Raw genomic sequence first — 25,794 nt, 5'->3', positions numbered from 1 at the left:
ACATGTGCTTTCCCACGGATTCGGTGCTTGCTCGAGAAAGATACTCCTAGCTTCGTTTTTTTAGATATATTTATATTGCTCTAACCGTCTGGTGATATTATTCTTTTCCCCCCCGATATTCCTCGACGGATTCCTAGTTGGCAGCGCCTTAACCATCGCCGAGAGCGCCGAAGAGAGCATCGCTCTTATATGAATCCCTATGTGTATTTTCTTCTCGGAATAGTGTGGCTTTCAACCATGTATCATTTTGAACCAAGTTCAATCAAAAGAATTATGCGTAAGCCAGGGTAGATCTAGGATATTGATTTTGAACATTGTGCTAAGAATGCATCCACCCTCTGCCTGTTTCCTTCGTCTACGTCGATCGAGATAATTATGACCCCCAAATTGACATACTTAAATCCACAATGTCTTTATTTACACGGAAGAAACCATGCAGATAGGCGAAAAGCGGACGGATACGAAGGCGAGATACATGGACTTCCATATCTTTATGTGCAATGCCAGTGAACGACAGTAGTACTGGTAAGTAGCAAGTAACATAGTACGACGTAGCTAGAGACTACGGCATTGATACCTACATAGGTAGACAGCCAAGCTTCCGTGAGAGATGATTTGAAATTTGAGATTTGGAATTGAAGCCAGTACCATGCAACCAGATAAGATTAAATCTTCGCTGTATCAACTAAAGGTATATTTGGTATATGCGGAGTAACCCATGTGGTAGATGTATCATCGAGAACGGCATTAAGGGTGTTTATTGGTCTATTGGCCCTAGCTCTAATGTCAGGTCTATCACAGAATCTGTGATCGGCTGTCACATCTGGGGCGTACATGCTAGGAAGGCGATCAAATCTTGGCTTCTGGGCGGCAAGCAAAAGTACTAGATGGGCGAAGTCTGCTGTACTTTTGCTAGGACGTTCATCACTCGAAGATCATGTGGGCTTTGCATGGGGTAGTTCGTATCTGGACTCTATCTGGAGATGATCGGTGGCGGTACTTTTTAAGAGTTCGTTCACAATTCAGTAAACTTTATGAATGGAGGTTCATGCATATAGCCCGCCTTTTGGGACTGAAGCTGGCGTCGTATTGGTGATCTTTGATGGAATTGACTTTTACTACTCCCCGAGGCCGTACACTGCATATTGGCTAATAATATGTATGGGGTACATATCTCGGGTTATACATGGATAACTCCCATTATAGACATGAGGTTGTAACTTATACTGCCCTTTAGATATCATTTTGCAGTTTGCATGGGCCAATTATGGGTATAGCACTCTGGGGTAATATCATCCTTATCAAGGCAAAGCAACTGAACATTCGAAGCATCAAAGTAACAGCTTGTGTTAAGGATTTATTAAAGGCCGTACAAGCGGCCACTAAAGTTTTGTATCTGCTACTTGGAAAATAATGGCATAAAGTTCATAGCGAAAGGGGTTATCGCTCGAAGTCTAGGTCCAATGCTCCGTATGTTGTAGGCATCTTTGGCGTTTGGTTTTATTTAGGTAGGCGTATCGATCCAAGTCAGGTAAGGACAAGAGGATGCTGCCTAGTCCAAAGTTATAAATGAAATACAGTAGAATATAGCACGTCTTGGATAATCGACAAATCACCAGGCAAATGGACTTGGAATATTTGAATGGTATCACTGAGCTTCAATTGATTCCAGCTTCTACCATCGCGGAATCCACTTACAAGAGTAAGACCACACGTGACTGCGATGAAATAACATTAACTATTCAGTGTCTAGACCACTGCAGGGGAATTGATCTTGATCACATCAGAGAGTCCAGTGTACATGAAGTAAGGCGATAAAAGTACGTAACAATTGTACAGATCCAGCTGAGAGACCAAAAGTCCGCGGAAGTCAGCTCCCCCGGTACATTGCGGGGCCAAAAGAAATCAATAAAAAAACCCCAAAAGTAAAAGAAGCTCCATCAGAAACAAAGAAAAACAGGAGGTCGGGTCAACAAAAACAGGAATGTTCACATGATCACAAGCAGAATCGATAGCGTGAAAATCCTTGCGAGAGACAAGATGTGATTCGTGTCCACTCGCGGAACTTTTGTTTCGTACCCGTCACCGCGGCACCGGATCCCTGCCTTCCGCTCGCCACAGGTGGGGATCAGGGAGATCGTTCCTGTTGGTCACGGAAATAGAAAAAAAACAAAGAGATCGGACCGTAATATGTGTACAGAGATAATACCAACCGATTTCTTTACCTTAGCCCCTCTTGGGAGAAACATCGGGAGACACTAATGTACTCCATATATCCTTAACTTAGTACCGTGGAACTGGACTTGGGTTCCGTGGTTTTTCTGGCGGGGACCCCAAGAAAGAGGGCGATTTAGAGGTTTTATTGGTCCGCGGAGATCCCGTTCAGCTGCCGGACCAGCGCCATAATTCAGCTTTTCTCGGGACACAACTATGGGACACCCGTGGACGGCAAGGAAGCTGAGACAGCTGGGTTCCGATCTTGACTGTCAAAATTTGCTTCGTCCGTCGTATGCATTATGCGCGGGTACTTTGCTTCGGATACGCTTTGCCGATTCTACAAAAGTACACCTGTCACTCACTCCATGCAGGCTCCTCGGAAACAACGTTTAGATTTTCAATCTTCCTCAATCTTCCGGGATCTAATACAAAGCCATGGAATCAAGATCGGTAATTGTAATGTGGCGCTTTGGTAGTGTCGAATGGCGATCAGTGCAGACAATTAAATTGGAGATTCAGCTATCCATCGATTGACAATGTGATTTTGTAGTACGTTTGTATGCACTCCCAACGCTACTAAGCAAGGTCCCACCATGTCTAGGATTAAGGGTAGCAAAAGCCCGACATGGATACTATGATTCCGATCTCCGATCTCCAAAAAGAGCCAGCCAAACACACTGCCTAACCAGTTAACCTCAAATCAAAGCTTCTGGCCTCAATCGATCAGGTAGACTGCAGTGAGGCTACCAGTTCCCGTCTAAGGTGGCATACAATTCGTACTTCGTACACATCGCAAGAACGGAACGACCTGTGGCGCGTTATTGAGATAGCAAAACCGGAACCTGATTCGAGCGGAATTAGGGGAAGAAACACGCATCTATCCAAATCGAGCAGGTTCGCACTTGCAATGGGCCTGAAAACAATGGAATTAGAGTGATCTGCAATGTATCTCACCTACATTGATATGGATACAACCTTTTGTATGCTGTACAACATACAACCATCGAGAGGGGTATGTTCGTTTGAACCCTTGTTTTCGCCCCTCAATGTAGTGTGTGCCCCTTTTCCTTGTTCCCATTGATTTCGGGGTCATCGAAGATCTAGATTTTGAGTGACGGAACATCCGGCCCACGGGAGTAGCCACAAAGTGATACATCACACTGAATCTTCCCGTCAACCATCACAGCACAGGGAGGGAGGCCGTACCCCCCCCCCCCAAAAAAAAAAAAGCACTAAACACTAAACACTAAATACCCCAGTCTCTGGGGCAGATTTGTCCCGAGGACTCTGCCCAATTTGGAATTCAGATAGGTACCAAAAGAAGCGTTCCTATATGCCAGGAAGCATTTTCCGATTACCGACTGGAATTATTTTCGCCCTTTGATTGTTGAGGGGCGATCAGCGCCACACTTCAGCCATTCCGGAATCTTGCGACTGTCAAAACCCGACAATATGGTGCGGCAGCTGCGGTTCTATGTGGATCGTGGACCCCTGTGTCTGGGTTGGGATAGGTTAGCGTTGTCTGCAAAATAATAATAACTATTATTATCACAATCGCCTGATGTATCCGAAAACGAGGCTGTATCCCCAAGAACATCGAATCTTGCCAAGTAGCACATGTTCGTGGTAATCAGATCTGTGGCCCGACAAGCCCCTTGGGTCATAGTTGGTACTGTGGCGGTCTTTGGGAGGCGGGAGTGTACGATTTGGGCGTCAGGGCTGCGCGATAGACTAGGCAGAGACAGCATGCTGTGGAAGCCGAACCCGCCCCCTTGCTATTGGTCTCGGTCGGGAAGTGTTGAGGCGTATTGTTCCGATGTGATGCAATATCTTGCTCACTTTGGAATGAAGGAAATATCAAGGGCATCGTGAGGAATGTGGCAGGAGCTGGAATATGATCTCGTATGAAGTTAAGCACGGATCGAGCCTGACACCGCAGTATGTATGTGGTACTCCGTACGTTCGGGTCAAACTATACCGTGCCGCAAGCTGTGACCAAGTAGTCCGTAGGGTACGGCAAGATCTCCGAAGATCGAGCGAAACCTATCTAGGGCGTCATCAAGGACATCGTCATGGATAAGTTGGTGTCCTCGAGCATGACTTCCAACTGTACAGCATTTGTTGGCCTGTGACGCGCTTCACCGTCTTTTGCGAAGCTCTTTGTTTTTGGGCAATAATGACCGCGGAGGTCTGGATATCGATATGGGCTACATACGCAATGTCGGTCCAAATCGAAAAGGCCATCGAAAATCCTCGACGATCATAGTCGGACAGCTTACCGGCGGTGCAGACGCAAATGATGGGGCTGTTAGAACAACACCCTATGTAGGGCTCGCAGTCTACCGAGTCGCCCACGGGATGCCAGGGACGAGTACCCGAGGGAGAATTTGAGGCAGACGTCAAAGCATCCTCTGCAGCAGATAATTAGCAGGATGCAGCCAAGAGACACACCGCTTGATACCGGTTACTATCAGACCCTAGGTTGTTGATGCAGACAGGGTCACTTCATCTCTGTTTCCCCTCACTCTCATTCCAAATTGGCGAAAATCGGAAGAATAACCTAGCAGGGGTTCTCTCTTCCCCCACCATACATGGATGATTCGGTTGGCTGCAGGGCAGAAAAATGGAAGCTCACTCACATGATCTTCGCCCCGATTTCAATCACAATATGTACGAAACGAAAGAAAGGCAAGCTCTAATTTCCGGCCGTTGGGTCGCAATCCTTCTTCCGAACAGTCCGAATGGATATCAAGGTAGACACGACTGTCGCTGACGGAGCTACGGCAGTGCATAGTCGCGTGATGCATGGCATGGGAAGATGACGGGCTTTGTTTCCTGAACAACAGTCACCGCTACATCCGTGTCAAAATACGTCGGGCTCTCCCAATGTTGGGTTGCGACTCGCGTATCGGACGTCTCCACGATTGTCATTGTTCAAGCGATCCCGCCTCCCTTGTAGCCAATGGCCCCCTTCGATAGAAACGCATGCATTGCGATCGACGTATCTAGGTATTTCATGCATAGAAGGATTTGTCAAACACCCTGTCAGACCCAGGAGCTTGTATTAGCCCATTGTCAGCTGGGCACGGTCGCCCTGCTGTCTAAATGACTTGGTTTATTTTGAGGTCCGAAAGCAACATCACCATCTGGCATATTTGTATGACTGGTGCAAAAAAAAAAAGTCAAGGGGAATTGCAGGTTGCAGGAGCCCCAGTCGTGTTTCCAATGTCTCGCTCACACCGTTTCTTGAGTTTCCTCCTTTGGCATATCCTAGTTACTAGGTGCACCCCTGAGAGGCTCAAGCCGCTAACCCATACTTGAACTATGACGTTTTCTTTATTTTATGTTTTTCTTTCAAGGTTTTCTCTTTAGATGACTTCTCACCGGCTTTTTATGCACTCCCTCGCGTGGCCCCAGATAATTTTTCTGTGCAGCAAGAATAAAATTAGTCTCATTATCTCCCACGGAGTATCAAGTACTCCGTATGTTGTATATATAAAGTCTATGTTGATATTGTGTTGCATACAAATAATAGTCCCACTTATTCCCAGCCCCTTGGGTCTTATGCAGTCCCTTCTTGTTGGGTCGGTACTTTACCGACTTTTAGGTAGATTCCATTTGCATGAAGATCGAAAGCCAAAAAGTTACCTACAGAGTACAGAGTATTGCGCACGGAGTACACTATACAGAGAACAAGAATGCATGGAGTAGTTCGAGCGGGTTTACGGCTCAGGTATCCGCTCAAACTTCGCCACAATGGCTGATATCTTCTTGGATCGTTATAAGGGGGGAAAGGGGCGGCATTGTTTTCCCCTGTCGCCGATCGACGCCTAACGGCCAATAGATGGGGCTCGGGAGTGTCGGTGAATTTCTGACAAGCTCAGCTGATTCAAGTGTTCTCCGGAGTCTTCTCGAAGGTCTCAAAAATCATAAATCCACAATACAGAAGTATATTTTACTGGTACGGTGTGTATTCCACACGACGATCATCGGATGGAGAGTTTCAATAGCTTTTCTTTTTCTATACCGGTTCATCTCCATTGGCTCCATCTGTAACGTACCGGGATGGCGGGATTAAATAGAGACACTTCGAATTTTGAGTTCTGGGGACTCCAAAACGGCTTTCTGTTTGACATTCAACAATGAGACAATAGACGGGACGGCGCTTAATATTGGCTAGAGTTTCCTTTTAAGATGGTACATTCGTACTCTGTACTCCGTACTCCGTACACCGCATCTTACTCGAGTTATATATCCTAAACATGGTTTACCTATGATTTCACCCAATCAGCTGGTTCCCAACTTATTAGAAGGTGCTCCGTAAAATTCTCCTGATCATCCCAGCCATCTGGGAAGAGTGGGTAATCTGTTAGGCTTCCCATTCCGTTGAGTGGAGAGTATGACGATATGATGTTTGGTCTTAGTTTCGGAGTACGGAATAGACATCGAGACAGAAAAGGAGGAATTTTTTCTTTTTTTTTTCCTTTTTTTTTCTCTTTCAAATTAAAATTAAAAGGATTTAATTAGCTCCCCGATCTGACTATTTTTTCAGTCTACATCAACGGGAGTACGGAGTAGGTTCATACTAGTATATAGGTCTCGGGGAGGCGCAGAGGTACCGCGGAGCTATAAGGCGAGATCTATCATCTCACTAATTTACACTAAAACCATAGCTCTGGGAACCAAAAAAAAAGTCGATCTTCCTTACCTTATACGGGTGAAGTATCCCTTAGCGCCCCCTCCTACGGGACTAAAAGGCCTAAAGCCGTTCCCGGGGGCCCGGTGGTCAGGACCGTGGGTCTCGAGGAAATCAGTTTGGTATGTATCAGAAGTCTTTTTTACCCTTTTCCTTTTTTCTTGTTGGATCTGGGGGATGGATCTGTCGAATCAAAGATGGTACTTGAACTTTCTTTTTTAATTAGGTATGTATTATGTTTCTGTGTGTTACAATTCAAAATCTGATCTGATCAATCCTTATTAGTCGTACTCCGTATAAATCCTATAAATCCTACCTATGAATCCCTATCAGAACATGTTCTTTTTTGCCTATACTAGAGTCTCTTAGAATCCGGACAATATATTAGTACAGACAAGAAAATCCAAATCAAATAAGTCAATACATCGAATATATCAAAAAAAAAAAGAGGGAATGACGATGTACCGATTTCTTCCCATTGGTTCCACCCCCTTTCCTTACCTCCGGGGGGATTCTTCCGCTTCCCCCTACTCTTCTTAAACGGAAATGTCAGGTTTCTACAGATCCACATACAATAAAGGGTTTTTATTTTATTTTTATTAAATTGAAAATGAAATTCAAATAAATTCAGAAAAGAAAAATAATTACAATAATAAAGAAAATCCTGACCCACTTCGTTCGTCTTTATCCTGATCCAATGTTTGCCAACTGCATCCTGTACAGCTGTAACCGAAATGTCTAGTTGTGATGCTGAACAGTTGACGTTTTAGTTCTTTGGCGCCTGATCATTTCTATAATTTCGATATTTTCTATAATTTCTATAGACCTATCCACTGTAAAACTACTTATTATAACATCTTCCCCTTTCCCTCAATTTTTCCTTTTACTCTTCAATCTACTTTTGACATCTTCACTCTTGGCTTTTATAGATCCTTTCCTTCTTGAGTACCAAACCCCATTATCTCTCTATAAACTCTCCGGAATCCCTTGCTGTTGTCTCGTACGCAATCTTCCACCCTACCTTATCGGATCTTGATAGAATTTCAAACCGCAGGGGGAGCAATGCTGAAGCCCTAAAATCAAAAGACGCTGCTCCTTGCTCCGATTACCATTACATTCTCTCCCTTTTACTCTGGGGAAATTAAGGGAGACAAAAGCACCATTTATCCGGTACTTTGTTCCTACTCTATTTTTTTTTTCTGAGCTATACAATCTAAAAGGGAAGCGGGGAGTCTTGAAACCTCTGTGAAATCCCCTTGTGTCTGCTTCCAGCTCATTTCGACCTTCAATTCTCTCCAACTTCACAATGTTTCAACGTCTAGCCTGTTTACTGGGCCGACGCTCCCGCAATGGCTCTAGTGATGACTTCTCTACATTCCCAATTCGGCAATTATTTGTGTTAGGTAAGTGGTACTTTTGTTCTGCGAACTATGAAAAACAAAGGATATGGACAGCCGCAAAAATGCGCCGCAACCCACATCTATACAGTGATCTTGATTGCTGACGAAAGTGATGCAGCACTTGTCCGAATCTGTGAACCGATTGCTTTCATGTCAATTTTCCCATACGTGTATCACATGGTCGAATCATTCCATGTGACGGATAACGACCGCCAAATCGCCCTGTACGCCGGCATGATCACCTCCTCATTCACCTTTGCTGAGTTTTCTGCGGGCATGTTCTGGGGTCGCATGAGTGATCGGATTGGTCGTAAGCCAGTCCTCATCATGGGCCTCCTGGGCACGGCCATCAGCATGGTGGTATTCGGATTTGCGCCCAATCTGGCCACGGCGATGATTGCGCGCGCACTGGGCGGCATGTTGAACGGGAATATCGGGGTTCTCCAAACGACGGTTGCGGAGATCGTGACGAAGAAAGAGCATCAGCCACGAGCTTATTCGATTATGCCTTTCGTGTGGTGTTTGGGATCGATCATTGGACCGGCTATGGGCGGCGCTTTGGCCCAGCCCTGCGACAACTACCCGGCCCTCTTTGCACGCAGCTCGCTGTGGGATAAATTCCCGTTCCTGCTGCCCAACCTCGTCTGCATCACTGTGCTGGTTTGCGGGATCGTAGTCGGTTTCCTGTTTTTGGAGGAGACGCACCCGGAGAAGAAGCATCGTCGTGACCCTGGTCTCGAACTCGGCCACTGGTTGGTCAACCTGTGCTGGGGCTCGCGCGTGCAGCTTCCCGATCATTCCGACGTGGACGTCAAGGAGAAGTACTTTGATGCACCGCCTGGATACGAAACTGCGGAATCATCGCCTTGCCTGCGTCCCGTCGATGACGGCGTCTCGGCTGATTGTGACTTGGAGGGGCAGAAGAGCCCCGCGCCCAAGGCCTTTACCCGACAAGTCATCCTCGCTATCGTTGCTTACGGCATTCTTGCATAGTGAGTTGGCTCCTCTCTCCCCGCTTTTTCAACGCCACACCCTTCTGCCCGATACTTTTAAACCATTTACTGACGTGCATTGCCCTATTCCAGCCACAGTGTTTCCTTTGATCAGCTGATGCCGGTTTTGCTGAGTACACCAAGATCCGATGATGACATAGTGCTACCCCTCAAGTTTACCGGAGGCCTGGGAATGGCCACGAAGACCATCGGGTTTATGCTCGCTGTGCAAGGCGTGTACTCGATGATCGCCCAACTGTGGCTGTTCCCATTTGTCGTGAAGCACTTTGGTACTCTGCGCACCTTCCGCTTTGTTTTGCTTGTATGGCCCCCTCTCTACTTGGCCGTGCCCTACCTTGTCCTTCTTCCGGCCAAGCTCCAAACGTTCGCCGTCTATGTGTCTTTGATCAGCAAGATTACATTCCATGTCATCGCTTTCCCAGCCACTGCCATTCTCTTGGCCAATGCCGCTCCGTCTTCCAAAGTGCTGGGCTCTATCAACGGTGTTGCCGCCTCAACTGCTAGTCTCAGCAGGGCCTTTGGTCCGACCATCACCGGTCTTCTCCACTCCAAAGGTCTGGATAGTGGATACTCCGTGCTGGCCTGGTGGGCCTGTGGTATTGTCTGCCTGATCGGCGCCATCCAAAGTTTCTGGATGGAGGAATCCCCGGAGCCTGAGCGCTTCAAGACTCGTCAGCCTGAGGTCAATGAGTCCGAGATGAAGCGAGAAGCCCTCTCGGACTTTGGCAATCAGGACCAGGACTCTAACACTGACGAGTTGCCAGAGGAAGAGCAGCGGTTGCTTTCATTGCGCTCTAGTGTCGACCATGACTTCGACATTTCCCAACTCAACTTGAACGCTGTCGACGACTTCCCAAAGCCCCAAGCCGATGTCAACCACGATACCAATGTCTAAAACTGTGAAAGTTGCCTGTTTTGCAGCATCACTTTTACTTTCTCCCTATCCTTCTGGAAAGGCATATTCATTTCAGCGCGGAGGCGCAACGCGGATTCCTCTTTTTTTTTTCCTGTTTCCTTTTTCCTTTTTCATTTTTCCCCGTCATGATACCTCATTTTGCTATTTCATTCTCATGGCTTTTCAGGCCGGGAAACGGCGCAATTATAGATGGTTGCATTGCATGTGCAGAAGCATAAAATTTGGGTCTCTTCTTTTTTTATCTTGGAGCATCAACAGGTTATATTATGACTATACTCATGTGCATCTGGGAGGTTATTGTCTTTTTGTTCTCGCTTTGGATCTGAGTTCTCTCGAAGATCGTTTGTCGGTTAGAGTATCTTGCTACAAACTCGCTCAATATTAACGGCCGTCACTTCTCGTCTTCTCTATAAACGTTGATCATCTCCTAGTCTTGTAGTCTGGTATTCTCATGGCCTACTCTCCTGGTCTCCTAGCGTGTTTCACCCCTTCTCTGGACTGCAGACAATTGATTTCACAGGTGAAGCATATAGTGTTTCCCGACGGTGTTCGGTTAATTAAACAATTAATCCCTCGCATTAGCAGGGTTATAGAACCAAGCGCATCTTCCATAAATTTCCTCTTGCCGCTCACCCTGTCCTATACACATCCCCATACATCCCATGTCTTATGTATGTCGTACGTCTTGACAGCGGGAGTGGGGGAGGTCCACCAAATCCCCCCCAATCCCCCCAAATGAAGCTATATGAGATTCAAACTCCAAAATCCAAGCAGAAGTCCCGTTAAAGTCCCACAAGAGCCCCGTGAAAATCCCACAAAATCCCATCAAGGTCTCATTATAGCTCGGCATGTCAAAATCTGGGGAACCCGAGATCCTCTTCCCGAGGGCAACTCAATTTCCCAACTCCACCACGCTCGTGCACTACATGGTTTCTTCTCTTCCCCATATTCTCACAGGTTTCGTCTATGGGCTGTGCTGCAATTATTTCCCGGAGAATAGTCTAAGGGGTTTACAAGCTGCTCCCAAATTCCCCGTTGCGGGCCAATCTCTCTTGATTTTTTTGCCCCGATTGGCACGATTCACACCATAATCTCCAATTGCCGAAGAAAACGCTATCACAGACGAACATTAAAAGTACTCCGCGGTCTTATCATGTTGATGTGGTCTGGGGGAGATAAACCGCACTTCCCGACCGCAGTCCCCGCAAAACTCCACCAAGAGATGATCGCGACTCTGCGGCTCTCGTCTTTTGGTTCTCACAATGCCTAATCCCCCCTCGCCGCCATCGCCAGTCTCTTCAGGCAAGAAGAGACCACATCCCTCCGACACTCCGCCAACGCAAACCGACCCCGCGACCAATACCGCGCCCAAACCCTCCGCGACGGCCGAGCCCTCCATCTCGCCCGCCCATTCAACCGCCGCCCCCGCCTCGTCCGCTTCCTCGTTCCGGAATGTCTCCGCCTGCAATCGTTGTCGACTGCGCAAGAACCGCTGCGACCAGCGCCTCCCGCGCTGCCAGTCCTGCGAGAAGGCCGGCGTGCGCTGCGTCGGATACGACCCTATCACCAAGCGGGAGATCCCGCGCAGCTATGTCTATTTCCTGGAGTCGCGCGTAGCACATCTCGAGAAACAATTAGCGGATAACAATATTGAGTTTAAGAAGGTCGTCGCTTTCGACGAGGAGGAGGCTATCAAGGTCGAGGCTGATGGCGACGCTGCGCAAGCTCGTCCTGGTTCTGACGCTCAGGCCCGGGAGGGGTCAGCAGAGAAAGCACGGTTGAAGAACACATCGAAAGAAGAAGCTGATCGACTAGGGCGCAGAGGAGAGGGGGATAATCGCGATGCGGACGATGACCCGTCTACCGAGGATAATTGGCGTCTACAGAATCTGGTTTCGAATATCGGCATGGTCTCTGTACAGGGTACTTCCGATCCGCGATATCTGGGGTCGACGTCGGGCATTTCTTTTGCCCGTGTTGTCTTCGCTGCGGTAAGGAGCTCACTCCCCGGTAACATGCCGGAGCGTGCAGCGATTCGAACGAGCGATCGATTGCCTCAGAGTGCTGCTGGCACTGCTGGGGGAGGGGGTAGTATGCGCGATTCCTTCTTCGGGCTGCAGACAAGACCGATGATGAAATGCGCGACTTTCCCTGACCAGGAGCTAGCTGAACGGCTGGTTGATCTTTACTTTGAACACGCGAATCCTCAGATGCCGATTCTCCACCGGGGAGATTTCATGGAGCTGTTGGATAAGACCTATTTGTTAGAAGAGAAGAAGCGTTCTCCGCGTGCGCTTTATGTGCTTAATATTGTATTTGCTATCGGTGCTGGTATCATCTTTGAGGATAAGCCTCAAAGCTCGGATGATGAGAATCGCAGCAGTCGTGGCCGGTCCTCGTCTGGGACGAAGAGACCGAGACTCTCGAGCCATCAGTACCAGCCGGAGGAATACCATGCCTCGGCAATCGTTCATTTAGAATCGTTCCTCGGTTCGTCCTCCAGCGAGGGCTTTGGTGGATTGGAAGAGCTGCAGGCAGTGCTCCTTCTAGCCAGCTTTGCCCTATTGCGACCCGTTGCACCGGGTCTCTGGTATATCGTCGGTGTGGCCACGCGCTTAGCCGTCGACCTTGGGCTTCATTACGAGGATGGAGCGGGCATTGACTCTTCTACGAAAGACGGCAACCAAGCACAGTCACGGATCGATGCTCGTGAACGTGGACGACGCGAATGGGTGCGCGATATCCGTCGTCGGTTGTGGTGGTGCGTCTACAGCTTTGACCGTCTGGTAGCTACGTGTGTTGGACGACCATTTGGCATCAGTGATCAGGCCATCAGCACAGAGTTCCCGTCTATGATGGACGACAAATACATCACCAAGTCCGGTCTTTTGACACCACCGGACGGGGCCCCTACATATAAGCATGTCGCATTCCACTATTTCAAACTACGCCTTCTTCAATCCGAGATCCACGATGTCCTCCAATACCAACAGACGCGCGCTGTGCGGAAGAGAGGCCCTGGTGCATCTATTCTTCCGCACGCTGAGCTTTCCTCTCCTTTCCTTCAGGGCTTTGACTCGTTCCGCTCGTGGCGCTATGATGTACATCGTCGGTTGGTCGAGTGGCAAGAGACTGCCCTATACGCCCGGAAACAGGCGTGAAATTCCCCATTGAGCTGCTGGAGTTGAATTACTGGCAAGCTATCATTTTGCTGTACCAGCAGAGCTTGACGGTTCCTGCTGAATTGGCGGGGGAACTTACTCCTGCAGATGACGTTTCTAGTCCGTCCTTTTCTAATCCTGATGAAGGTGACGAGGAGGATCATGTCTATCTCAATGTTGCCGAGGCTGGTCAGAAGGTCATTCGTATCTATCGCCAATTGCATAGAGTACGCTTGGTGAATTATACCTATCTTGCTACGCATCACATTTTCATGGCTGGTATGCAGTTGTTTCTTTGGATTTTCTCCGCTCTATTACTGACACTCTACAGGAATCTCCTTCTTATATGCCATTTGGCATTCGCCTTTGGTTCGAAGCCGCCTAGTAGGTACCACCAGCCCTGGAATTTAGGCTCCGGCTTATTCTAACGCTCTCTTCTCTTAGACCCTCGATGAAGTCGACTTCACCGTTCTCGCCGCAACTTCTGTTCTGGGTGACCTGATGCACAAATGTCCACCTGCGGAGGCATGTCGGGACGCGTTCGAGCGCATGAGCAAAGCAACCGTCCAGATGTGCCTTTCAACAACCGGATTCGGATCACAGGTAGACATGAGCCGTATCTACGCCGCATCAAACACCGGCAGCTCACTCCACCCCGGCCGGCCGCGACAGCCTATGGACCAACGACACCGCGCAGGCCAAGGGCAATCCCGGCGAGCGACGCAGACACGCCCGTCCCGTCCCACCCCAAGTTCGATATGAACTTGGCTGATCTCTTCAACGATAATACCCCCTTAGCCGACCACTCTCGACCCGAAAACAGACCCGGAGGGCCATCCTGCCCCCAACCAGAAACGATGGCCCCCAACTTCCCAGCAGACCAGTCTTCCCGGTCTTATGGACAGCGCAATCCATCGATGGATTACTATCTCAAGTACGAGAACCCAAACTCCCCACAACCGAACCCGCAATTTTATTACTCGAACTCGCCGCAACATAGTGGCTCCCCCCGGCAGCAACGCTCAAACTCATGGTTTGCCGTCTGCCGACACCGAGGCTCCGCAGGGCATGAGCCTTGATTTCTTGGATTTTGGCTCGGGCGATGCTGAAGGCCAGGGTAATATGGAAGGAGAAGGCAATCCTGATTACAATATGCTGGGTGTGCCGTCATTGGGTCACAACCTGGGCCAAAATGTTGGAATCGATCTTGGCTTTGGTATGGCTATGGACTTCCAGCATGACTGGAGTGAGAATCCTAATTACGATCTTTTGGAGGGCTATTTCTTTGGTGGTTCTGGGGCCGGCGCACCTGGAGGGGATGTCTAGGATATCTAGTGTTTCTCCTGGTTTATTTCTTTTTGTTCGTCTTCTTTTACATTCCTTCCATTCCCCTACTCTGCCTCTTTCTTTCCATTTCCTATAGGCCTGGGCTTAGCAAGGGTTGTATAATTCGGCGTGATTATTCTTTTCCCCCTAGTTTTGGTTACCATCTATATATGTATACCCAAATATAAAGAGCTGCAAGGAAAGGAAATAATTAATTCCAGGGTTAACAATATCAAGAATCGTACTCCATATACTCCGTAGTATGTTGTAGTTGCCTTGCATTGATATGTTTGGCCTCGGGCAGCAACGTCAAAACAAACACTCCCGCCTTTTATTTTTTTTTCTCAACCCAACACCCGTGGATACCTAGGTAATTCCTGAAATGTTCTCCATTCATTGACACTCACCGCACAAAAGAACCCTGCAGCCCTGTTGGCTGCTTCACTCCGATCTGCGCTTGGACCCAACTGCCTGATCTCGACATCAGGTGCCCACTCCGATCTCCGATTTTCTATTCAAGTCACCTCTGCCTCCCTACACCCCGCTTCACTCTCCTGGTCTCACTGAAGACCATCTTCAATCGCCGCAACCCCTCATACAAATTCCCGAACTGTCTCTCCCAAGCAGAGCTCTCACTAGCGCTTTTGGACTGGATCCTGCGGCCAACCGAGACCGCGGAGCATACAAGGAGGCTCTGCCCTTTCTTTTTTTCCCACTGAAGTGAACCCAGTCTCGCAACATTTGGCGGGTGAGACTTTAACTTTGCTAGGATTGCAGGACATAGCATTTTTGTTCTGCTTGCCTGGTCTTGTTCAAAACGCCCTGCCTTCGTGCAACGTGCTTTTTACCTTACTCTTGGCTGATCTTCTATGACTGGACATGCGTGGGACCGCCGATTATTTACTTGAACATCGATTATGCAATTCGAGCTTATCATCACTGTATAAGTTCGCCGGAAACTCACGAACAATATGGTGAAAGCAGACGTGCGCAAGGATTACTATGCGGACCTTGGGCTCCAACCCAGCGCGGAGGCCGAGGACATCAAAAAGCAATTCAGGAAACTAGGTTAGCTTTGCAGAAGCTATGTCATAAAATTGGGGTCATTGCTGACTTATGGGAAAGCACTCAAGTACCACCCGGACAGGAACCCAGGACGAGAAGTCGAGTTCAACGCGAAATTCCAAGCCATCCAGGCCGCCAATGAGATCCTCAGTGACCCCTCGCAACGACTGAAATACGACACCGATCGTTTACGCGCAGGCTATGGAAAATGCTACGGACCACCCAAGGCAAATACCCAGCGCAAAACACAACCCCCCACCTACCCTCCTCGCCCTACACCAACTTCGGCGTCTACAAATTCACAGTACGCGAAGGCGAGCCCGAGTACCCCATCGGCTGGCGCTCGAAGATACGCATCTCATGCACGTGCCGGTCCGCAGCAGTTCAAACAACAGGATAATGCGCAAACAAGGGCCGATGCATTCCATGGCTTTAATAATATGAGAGGAGGTCAGGCATCTGGATGGCAGGGCTTCGATCCTTCAACTGGCCGTGCCACTGGCGGTGTCCCAGGTCCTGGGGCACAGCGTCATCCCTTTGGAACTTCTGCACAATCTACCCGGCCCAAGTCTGCCTTTGAGGCCCACAATTCCCATTCCAACGCACAGTCTTTCAAGAAAAAGCAGGGATTTGCACCAGGCGTGGCTGGAGGAGATGAGCCGATGGCCCGCAATACTTCTGCCTATAGCAATAACAGTCGAACCGAACGGATGAGCAGCCAATACTTCAAGCCTGCTGTTCCCCCAACTGCGAAGAAACCAACATCACCTGAACCGTCTCAACCCAATCCTCGCCATTCATACACCCCGGAGTTTCGAACGACCCAGTAGAAGCTATGCGCAGGCAGGCAAGGGTGAGAAGACTTTCTTTTCAAGCACTGGCTTAGGACGTTCAGCCACCATGCGTACCCCCTCAGGTTCCCATCAAAACGCGCATACAGGTAAAAGTCCAGCCTCTGGCAGATCTGGGAGATACCGTAGCGTCAGCCCCTCTCCCAGGCGGAATGCCAATAACTATGATTCTACCAGCTCGAGTGAAGGGGAAGAGCCTAGGCCCAAACCGAAGGCTGTGCCGAAGAGCCGACTTGGGCAGCATCAAAAGTTTGCCGACTTCCACAACCCAGGAACAGCAAGCCCCGGAAATGGTATGGACTTCGACTCCTTTCTCCTCGCAAATGGGTTTCAAGCCGTCGAGCTACCTGATGGTAGCTACGAACTCCATTCGCTGTCTCGGAAATGCCCCCTTAATCAACGTACCCCTGCTGACAAGGACGGCCCCAAAGGACACACCTCGGACAGTGCTGCTTTCCCAAAAAGCTCGTACCGATCGGACCATCAGCCCAACCCATCGGGTTCTTCCTCTTCTGTCAAGTATGTTCGATATGCCTACTATCAAGCCGCTTCGCCCTATCTGACAGACACCGGTTTTAGCACTGACCCGCCAAACAATACGGAAAGGCCCCAGTCTGCTGCGTATGAACGTGGCAGCACAAGTTACTTGCACAAGAAGTTTTCTGCAGACGATTGGCGCGATCATTTGGATCAGTTCGATTTCATAGGCTCTGCCTCGCCAAACAAGGAGTCACTTCCGAGATCGCCTGCCTCGCAAAATCGGGGCCGTACCAACTTCCGAAATGGACCGACACAGGCATCCTCGACGGGATCGCCGATTCCCAATCCTTTCGGTCCTACTCCACTGTATCAAACTGCACAGCAACAGCAACCACCAACACCCTTTGCACAGGCAAAGTTCTCTGCAGATTCGTGGTCCGAACAGCTTCGAAATCTCTCATGGACTGTACCGGAGGTCGACAAAACTAAACAAACGGCAAGTGCTGCGCCACGTAGTCCAAAGAAACAGACCAGGGCAGGCACCAAATTGCGGAGCGCTCCCCAGCCGGCAAGCGTTGCTACCGAAGCAGATGAAGCTAAAGAAACTGTCAATGGCCAGACTCCTCCTGAACCAGCCTGGGCAGCAGCACCGGACGTTGAGGAAATGGACCTTGACGAGGACCTTCCTACTCCGGGTGTTCCGCCGAATGTCCCAGTTGGGAAACCAAGCAATGGCAGCTATCCTGATTTGGCTTCTCAGGCCGTACCAAATGTTCCTCCGGTCAAGAAGTCCAGGCCTCCTTCGAGCACCGACGCCCGTACCCCTCTATTTAACCTCAATAATCTCCGCAATACTGTACCCTTTACGCAGACCACCGGCGGAGGCATCGAGAACCTTGAAGACTTCCACACCACTCTTCCCTTCGAATCCCAAGCAAAGCAGCAAAAGACCACAAAAGACGACATCCGACCCCGCGCACTCCAACTCCCAAACCCACCCAAACGACCTTGGGCCCCGAAGCCAGTCACCCTGGGCCCAACCTCTAAGCAGCTCGTCCTCCCACGGGACAAATGGAATTGGTATGTCTCTGCAATGGGGGCATACATGCACGAATGGAACGCATTCAATGGCCGCATGCTCACACATTTCAATGCGCGCCAAGAAGCGAACGCAACCGGTCTCGCACCGGGCTGGATCAGTGCCGTTGGAGATTCTACCCGTCTCAAAATAAACGGCGCAGACGACAATGACGACGGCACGACCAAGAAGGATTTTGATGACTATCATATTGATGAATTCCTCGTCCCTGGTACCAGTAAGGGCGGCTTTAGTGCCTATCTCCGTGGTATTGAGGAAGATATCCAGGTGCGTAAGCATTGGGAAGTTGCCTGTGAGATGCATCGAGAGTGTATCCTTGACCTTGGACGATTGAGAGAGTGGATCCGAGATGGCGGCAAGGTGGTTTGAGTTTAGTCACTATAGCCTTTCCACGATGATTGGAAAGCTATTACTGAAGCTATGTCTTCGGTTTTAGTTTGAGAGGCTCGGCACTATTTGATCAGACCTGTTTCCTGCCTTCTATCTTCTCCATTCTTGTTTCCTTTTTCACTTCTATTGATGTCTTCTACCTGTCTTTTTGATCTCTCTCTCTCTCTTTTGCGATGCATAATGACTGGTGTTATTGTGAATACCCGGGATTTTTATCACATCTGCATAGATATACCTGACGCTTTCATCGGGTTTCTATCATCGGTGTTTCCTCTCATGGATTTGTTCAAGTAGGATTGGATTTGTACTCAGGTACTAGGAGGGTTTATGTGATTCAACTTAGCCAATGCATAATTATTCATGTGCTTTCGTCTCATTCCAGATCCTGGTCATATGTTCGTGATCCAATCGGTCTATAATAAGCCCCGGGAGTGCTCTCAGAGTACTCCGTGCACATGCTTCAACCTCGGAGAGAGACGTTGATAACTTCAGTGTTCTGATATAGCTAGTCACTATCTCGCTCGAACTGCTATTGATAGAGGCTTTTTAAGATCAGAAACACGGTGGGCGACTAATCTTTGAAACGAAAAAGCCTCGCTATGAGAACTTTAACTCTGTATTCGAGACCAGCTTTTATAGTTTAGTTGTTCAATATTCATATTGCGGGAAACCAAATGGCCCTAGAATATATGCAAAATGCTTCAACGGTTGCTCTGGAACGTGCTGAGAAAGCTCCCTAACCAGATGCAGTCTTGTGCATCCCTGTAGTAACGTTACTACTGGCCGCTTGGCTCGTTATTCTTCTCATCAAAACATATACACAAGGCAGCAATCAGTGCCGCGTCCACACCAGGTGCAATAACAACGGCGTACGTCTGCTGACCAAACACAAGGTCGCGGCCGCTGAGCAGTTTCCGGTCAATGCGAGCCACTGTTTGGCCGCTCTTATCATCGACAATATCAGCACTTTGATCATACCAGCCTCCTTTCATCTTAAGAGCCACCGCTTTACCGCGACTATCAGTGAAAGTGGCAGTGGCCTTGGAGCCGAGCACTAGTGCAAGTCAGCAATGTCCTTTGTTATTTCGAATGCTCATAGGACATAAGTATCATAGAATACAGAACGTACACGCAAGACTACTCTTCACCTCACACATCTTCTTGTGATGGGTGTCTTCGAGCGCATACGTCGTGTGGATATGCAGATGCTCCTTGACAATATCAAATAGGTGATTTCCCTGGGCGTCCTCGACCTTCTTGCGACCAGAAAGTGACATCCAGGCTCCGCGCACTTTTATAAGCGGCGCCCCATTGGCAAATTTGATTTCGAAGCTGTCTCCAGAAATGGAGAATACCTTTTCTCTTAGGACTATTGTCTGCGGCTCCCTCGAGACATATTGTTCGAATAGGGCGATAGGTTCGGCGACAGGGTCGAGGTTGCGGTGGCCCAGGATACCCATGGTGACAGGTAGATACGATTAAAAGTAGATGTGATTAAAGCCCAGAGATAAATCGATAATCACATGAAAATCGATCAGGAGAGGGGCACAGCTGCACAGCTGAACCCGATCGTCGCGTCATGTGACATATAACCCGTGACATCATTTAGTTTCCGAATGTTTATTGCGTGTTTTTGCGTGTCTTTTGTAGCATGTACATGTATCGAGCTCAGTACCGGCATCATTGGCGCCTCTACCTGGTGTATTCATTACTTTTCTGCGATAACTCTATGAATCCCTGAAGTCGGTGCAAGGCCTGGTAGTCAGGCATTCTATAGTACCCAAATCTACCGTCGACTGGGCATTTACAAACATCGGGCACCCTCGGATGCAATTAACCGAGACCCGTTAGCTGAATGTAACAGAATGTCCTAGCACGGGGTATGGATTTTACTCAGAGCGCTTGCCAGCGCGCTCAGGGACGGTTTGACACATCCGCCATGGTGAATGACAGCCCACGTTTGCGCGCGACCTCGCAACCGCATCGCCCCGACGGAATCACCACCGATCCGCAAAAAATTGTTGTCCGCCGCGATACTGCCCGCCTCTAACCCGAGGATCGATGCCCACAGGTTCTGCAATAACCGCTCCATCGCCGTCGTCGCCGCCCGCCGTTTACTACGCGCCGGCTGCAGCGCCGTCAGCTGCTCCCTCGTCAGCGCGCCGCCGATCTCGCGAAGTCACCGCCGGTGCCAATAAACAGGCCTCAGCCACCTCTGATGAATTCGATGTGCCCTTGCAAGTAAACGCGGACATCCAGTATATCTGGATGCAATGGGCTGATTATACCGCAACAGTCAGGGTACGCATGTTCCCCATCGATGACTCCAACACATACCATGGGGACAGCATTTGAATAGAAGACCGGAAAAACAATCAACGCACAACTATTGTGTATTATGATTGGAGCACGACAGAAATTATCTACAAAGGCTAACGCCTAGGAACGGCGCTTCTTATCTAAGTGTCTGAATCAATAGTACTCCATATTAGGATCTAGCTATTTCAATCCCCTCCGCCTCACCTGCACTCGGAAGTTAGTGGGTTTGACAAACCAGTGATTACATGTCTCCCACTCCTCATCTGGAAAAGCAAGTTGGAAATCAAATTTATGCACGAGTACTGGAATCAGTTTGGACATTTCCAGATATGAAATGTGCCTTCCTAAACATGTGCGAGATCCCAAGCCAAACTACATCCCGCCCGAGGATATGGTTGCATCAGCTAATGCTTCATTGCATCGGTTTCGCAGGCAACGTGGAGCACTCACCGGCATGTAATGGCTTTCCATTTTCCTTAGCGTGGCTTGATCTGCCTCAAGCCATCTCTCTGGCCGAAACAAATGCACATCGCTTCCCCAGACGCTCTCGTCGTAATGAGCAACCCATGAGTTAATACCGACGACATCTCCGGCACGGAATTGTCTGCCACATATATATGCCCCTGTTTCCGGTACCTCTCGCCATAATGGGAGACCGGTGACTGGGTGCAATCTTAGACCCTCTTTGATCACAGCTTGTAGATACCGCATTTCTTGTGTCTGCCGGAATGTGATGTGCCCTGTGCCGGATCCATCATGTTGACCAAGTTCTGCTATCTCTGCTCGTAGGGTCTGCATTGATTTGGGGTTTTTTAGAAGATGGTAGAGGATAGAGCTCAGGCTCACGGCAGTTGTATCGCTACCCGCAACGATATTACTTTGTCCCATCATGAAGACATGATACTTAGTCACGCCTTTCGTGCCATCCTCATACAGACCGAAAATCTTGTTCAAAAAGTCCTCTGGCATACTGCTGCCGCTCCTGGGAGGTTGTTTCTTTGCGGCGTTGGGGTGGGACTGGTCTCTTTCTGCCTCCCTTTGCGCGACCCTCTCTCGCACGAATCGGGTCAGGTACATCCTCGCAGATGCTCCACTACCGGGCAGATATTCCATGATTTTGAAGGTAATAGGGTGTAGTCCAACGTAAATGCCGACCAAGGACCCGTAAAGGACCACCTTGTTGATGGCTTTGATCAGACCCCCAACGTCCTCTCCGGCGTCCAGAAATCCAAACCTCTTGGAATATGTAATTTGGCCGATCACGTCAAATGCGTAACAACGCAGCCAGTATCCCAAGTCAATGTCCTGACCAGATGCCGCGATTTCAACCAGCCGCTCTGTGAAGATATCCCCACAGTCGTCCACGTATTTCTCATAGCTCACGAGTGAACTCAAGGAGTATATATTCTGAAATTTGCGTCTCGTTTCGGCGTGCCGCTTGATGTTTCTTTCTGGAAACAGCGACCATCTATCTGGTGATGGGTGCTTCCACCCATCGTACCAATCGCTTTTTCGCACATTGACACCGATTCCATAGACAGCTTTGTCGGGCTGTGAGATAGAGTACATGTTGGGGGCCACGCGGACAACACGGCTGTGGTAATGGTTATGTAGCTGGATGTTTTCGTGATGGAAGTTCCCCGAGTAGACGCGATAAAAATACCACAGGCGGGTATAACGAGCAAGCCATGGTCCCGGCACCGAGCGATTGGGCGATTTCCACACGCTGTATAGGTGTTGCACCAGTCGAATCGCCAAAAGGGCAAGGAAGAACCAAGAGATGATCACGGCCAGCATTATAACCTAGCTGAGACTATGTTCCACAGATATTACCGCGATATCAGTTATATAACTTCGCTCCTATCGCACTGCTCAAACTGGAACTGACCTGATATGCTATTGTTTTCAGAATGATGGCAATGCTGTTCTCGCTTGACCAGCATCGGACGAAATCCCTCAATTGGATGCCGACCAGGTGTTTTAATTAACTCTGTTTCTGTCTGCTAACCATCTTCTAAAATCCTGGTTTCCCCTCTACTGCGCGGTTGGAAATATCTACCCGGAACGGACTTGGAATTGTGATCCTTCACTTCCCGGTAATATCCAGCGGTTGAGAGTCGTTTTCCTGGCGATTCCACAGCTGGAGAATATGTATACCCGGGAACTTTCCACGGATCCCCTCGTCGATCGTCCGGACAGATGAGTGCGCCCCCCTCCAGCAGTCCCGCGGCCTTTCGGGCGAGAGGGCGGAATTGTTCCATTCGTGGAATCACCTATGCCACCGGTATACTGACAGGAAGCATAATGTCGCATATCCGGCGATCCCCGCAGAACTCCGCAGATTCCATCTCCGCTCCAGTACTAACAGAACCCTTCCGGTGATATGGTTGAAGCATTGCAATCCGAGCTCCCCGATGCGATTATAGGGCGCTTCGTACAAAGGCCTCTTAAAGGCATTCTAGCCAGTCTCGTCTCGTCATCATATGTTACCGTAGGACGACTGCATCCTCTTACAGTACCAAGATGGTAGTGAAGCTGGTCCTTGACAGTTTTCTCTTGGCCCATTTGGAGGTTGTGGTGGGAGTACTTGGGCTGGCTCTACTCGGGAAGTTGGCGTTTAACAGATATGGTTATGGCATTGCCCATATTCCTGGGCCCTTCTTGGCCTCGATTACCGACTTTTGGAGGCTATTCGTGGTATGGGGGCGGCGACCAGAGATAGAGCATATCAGGCTACACAAGCAGTACGGCAAATTCGTGCGACTCGGCCCCAACACTGTCTCAGTATCCGACCCAAGCTCTATCCGAGAAATCTATGGGTTGGCGACCGGGTTTAAGAAATCCGACTTCTACATAGTTCAACAGACGCTGGCAAAAGGTCGGCCTCTATCCACCCTCTTCACGTCTACTGACGAAAAGTTCCACGCAAAGCTTAGGAGAGCAGTACACGGCGCATATGCGATGAGCACCCTCGTGCAGTTTGAACCTTACGTGGACTCGACGATCCGGGCGCTCATTCGGCAAATTGAGATAAGATTCGCGGACAAGCAGGAAATTTGTAACTTTGGACAATGGCTTCAATATTACGCTTTTGATGTTATTGGGGAGCTTACTTATTCAAAACGACTGGGATTTATCGATAATGGTATTGATGTCGATGGAATCATATCGAGTATCGAATGGATGCTTGACTACGCCAGTGTCGTAAGTGCTAGTTGTGCTAATTAGTCTTCTTGAGTTTTATATACTAACCCATATATAGGTTGGGCAAATCCCTCTGATTGACAAGCTCTTGTTCAAGAATCCAATTCGACTGTTTCTCTCTAAACTCGGATTGATTGGATCAACTACTCCCATGGTGACCTTTGCGTGGCAGCGATTCTCGGAGAGGGTGGACCTTGCTACAGGTATAGAGAAATTGTCGACAGAATCAGAGGTTTCGTCCACCAGGCGTGATTTTCTTTCTAGGTTTCTTGAAGCACACAAGAAGGACCCTGCCTTCATCTCAAATGACCGAGTTCTGGCACTCTCCGTGGCAAATATCTTTGCCGGTTCTGACACGACAGCCATTTCTTTGCGGTCTGTGTTTTATTTCCTCCTAAAGCACCCAGAAGAGCTCCAGCGTCTTCGGGAGGAGCTAGACCAACAGAAACAGACTGGAAACTTCAAAAGGACCGACGGGCTAGTTGACTGGGAGGAAGTGAGAGAGCTACCAGTACTGAACGCAGTCATCAAAGAGGCGCTACGAATGCACCCTGCTGCCGGACTCACCCTGGAACGGATTGCGCCGCCGCAAGGGATCCAAGTTTGCGGTAAATTCATCCCCGGAGGCACTACAATCGGCTGCAGCGCATGGACGATTCATCAGGATACCACTATATTTGGGCCGGATCCAGATCGCTTCCGGCCCCTACGATGGTTAGAGGCTTCTCAGGAACAACGACGTCTTATGGAAAAGTATCTTTTTACATTTGGCGCGGGCTCACGAACATGTATTGGGAAAAACATCAGTTTGCTGGAGATGTATAAGCTAATCCCCGCTCTGCTGATGCGCTTTCAGGTAAGTCAAAATCACATGCACAGTCAGCGAGTGAAGGCTAATATGTCGACGCAGCTGGAACTTCCAAGCAGTGACTCAGAGTGGAAGTTGCACAATGCATGGTTCGTCAAACAAACGGAGTTCTATGTCAGATTCCGAAGATGTGGGCCATCATGATGCTAGATATGCGCGTGATATGCATGCGCAGTTGTCTGCCCAACTCGACTACTCGGAAATATTATTGTATCGTATTTGGCATCATTCTCCGCCAATGCTGTAAAGAATTTGTATGTCATGGACGGTAGATAGTATTTCTTTTTCCAGTGTTCACCATGGTGGTTATGCCTGAAGCATCAACGTGGGCGCTTTCCATTACGAATGTCAAACTATCATCTGCTCCTTGGTCATATCCCATTCCAGGCGTAGTTGACACATTTCTGATCGTATTCCCAATTCTATTCAGGCCTTGGTTGGCTTCTCTAACCTTCATATTAGGATTCTTAAACGATTCGAAGGATCTTGGAGTTGTTGGGATCTGACAGTAAATTATTCTCGAAAGGGAATAATGCATCTTTGGTATTTCTCAATTGAGCATTAAGACCTTCACTTCTATATTTAGTTTTATCGAGTTCTACGTTGTCCAGTCCTCCAATGTGGATGAAGAGTCTTGCAAGCATGGCCTCTGTATTTCTCCTACACGCGAATGTCCCCGAGTGACAGTGAATCGACAAAAGACAGAGTCCATTCTGAAGCATAAACAGTCACAACAAAACAACCAACGATCGTCCGTTCAGATTACAACGCCTGATGTTTTCGGCGATG

General features: G+C 48.9%; 8 protein-coding genes across 8 annotated transcripts; 6 read left to right on the top strand and 2 right to left on the bottom strand.

Annotated features, from left to right (window-relative positions):
- Window positions 1-8,219: 8,219 nt before the first annotated feature.
- N7519_001379 (MFS transporter) lies at window positions 8,220-10,221 on the top strand (the record flags this gene model as incomplete). The annotated part of the gene is made up of 3 exons (XM_057288157.1): window positions 8,220-8,316; window positions 8,357-9,305; window positions 9,399-10,221. 3 exons carry the CDS (start codon window positions 8,220-8,222, stop codon window positions 10,219-10,221), a joined length of 1,869 nt encoding a protein of 622 aa, XP_057154240.1.
- Window positions 10,222-11,504: 1,283 nt separating this feature from the next.
- N7519_001378 (Zn(II)2Cys6 transcription factor) lies at window positions 11,505-14,729 on the top strand (the record flags this gene model as incomplete). The annotated part of the gene is made up of 5 exons (XM_057288156.1): window positions 11,505-13,343; window positions 13,463-13,682; window positions 13,735-13,787; window positions 13,848-14,154; window positions 14,227-14,729. 5 exons carry the CDS (start codon window positions 11,505-11,507, stop codon window positions 14,727-14,729), a joined length of 2,922 nt encoding a protein of 973 aa, XP_057154239.1.
- Window positions 14,730-15,700: 971 nt separating this feature from the next.
- On the top strand, window positions 15,701-16,624 carry N7519_001377 (J domain-containing protein; the record flags this gene model as incomplete). Its single annotated transcript, XM_057288155.1, has 2 exons — window positions 15,701-15,797; window positions 15,855-16,624. The coding sequence occupies 2 exons, from the start codon at window positions 15,701-15,703 to the stop codon at window positions 16,622-16,624; spliced, it is 867 nt and encodes a 288-aa protein (XP_057154238.1).
- A 70-nt stretch (window positions 16,625-16,694) lies between these two features.
- Window positions 16,695-18,593, top strand: N7519_001376 (Heat shock protein DnaJ N-terminal; the record flags this gene model as incomplete). The annotated part of the gene is made up of 1 exon (XM_057288154.1): window positions 16,695-18,593. The coding sequence occupies one exon, from the start codon at window positions 16,695-16,697 to the stop codon at window positions 18,591-18,593; it is 1,899 nt and encodes a 632-aa protein (XP_057154237.1).
- Window positions 18,594-19,390: 797 nt separating this feature from the next.
- Window positions 19,391-20,074, bottom strand: N7519_001375 (LURP-one-related/scramblase family protein; the record flags this gene model as incomplete). Its single annotated transcript, XM_057288153.1, has 2 exons — window positions 19,391-19,668; window positions 19,744-20,074. The coding sequence occupies 2 exons, from the start codon at window positions 20,072-20,074 to the stop codon at window positions 19,391-19,393; spliced, it is 609 nt and encodes a 202-aa protein (XP_057154236.1).
- A 601-nt stretch (window positions 20,075-20,675) lies between these two features.
- On the top strand, window positions 20,676-20,969 carry N7519_001374 (uncharacterized protein; the record flags this gene model as incomplete). The annotated part of the gene is made up of 1 exon (XM_057288152.1): window positions 20,676-20,969. One exon carries the CDS (start codon window positions 20,676-20,678, stop codon window positions 20,967-20,969), a length of 294 nt encoding a protein of 97 aa, XP_057154235.1.
- A 336-nt stretch (window positions 20,970-21,305) lies between these two features.
- Window positions 21,306-22,730, bottom strand: N7519_001373 (cytochrome P450; the record flags this gene model as incomplete). The annotated part of the gene is made up of 1 exon (XM_057288151.1): window positions 21,306-22,730. The coding sequence occupies one exon, from the start codon at window positions 22,728-22,730 to the stop codon at window positions 21,306-21,308; it is 1,425 nt and encodes a 474-aa protein (XP_057154234.1).
- Window positions 22,731-23,456: 726 nt separating this feature from the next.
- Window positions 23,457-25,149, top strand: N7519_001372 (cytochrome P450; the record flags this gene model as incomplete). The annotated part of the gene is made up of 2 exons (XM_057288150.1): window positions 23,457-24,137; window positions 24,196-25,149. The coding sequence occupies 2 exons, from the start codon at window positions 23,457-23,459 to the stop codon at window positions 25,147-25,149; spliced, it is 1,635 nt and encodes a 544-aa protein (XP_057154233.1).
- Window positions 25,150-25,794: the final 645 nt, after the last annotated feature.

The sequence above is a fragment of the Penicillium mononematosum genome (genome assembly GCF_028829835.1).
Source record: "Penicillium mononematosum strain IBT 11891 chromosome Unknown utg000001l:1.0-4488741.0:1.0-4491989.0, whole genome shotgun sequence".
Classification (NCBI taxonomy): domain Eukaryota; kingdom Fungi; phylum Ascomycota; class Eurotiomycetes; order Eurotiales; family Aspergillaceae; genus Penicillium; species Penicillium mononematosum.
This window is presented reverse-complemented; position numbering and strand designations above follow the sequence as displayed.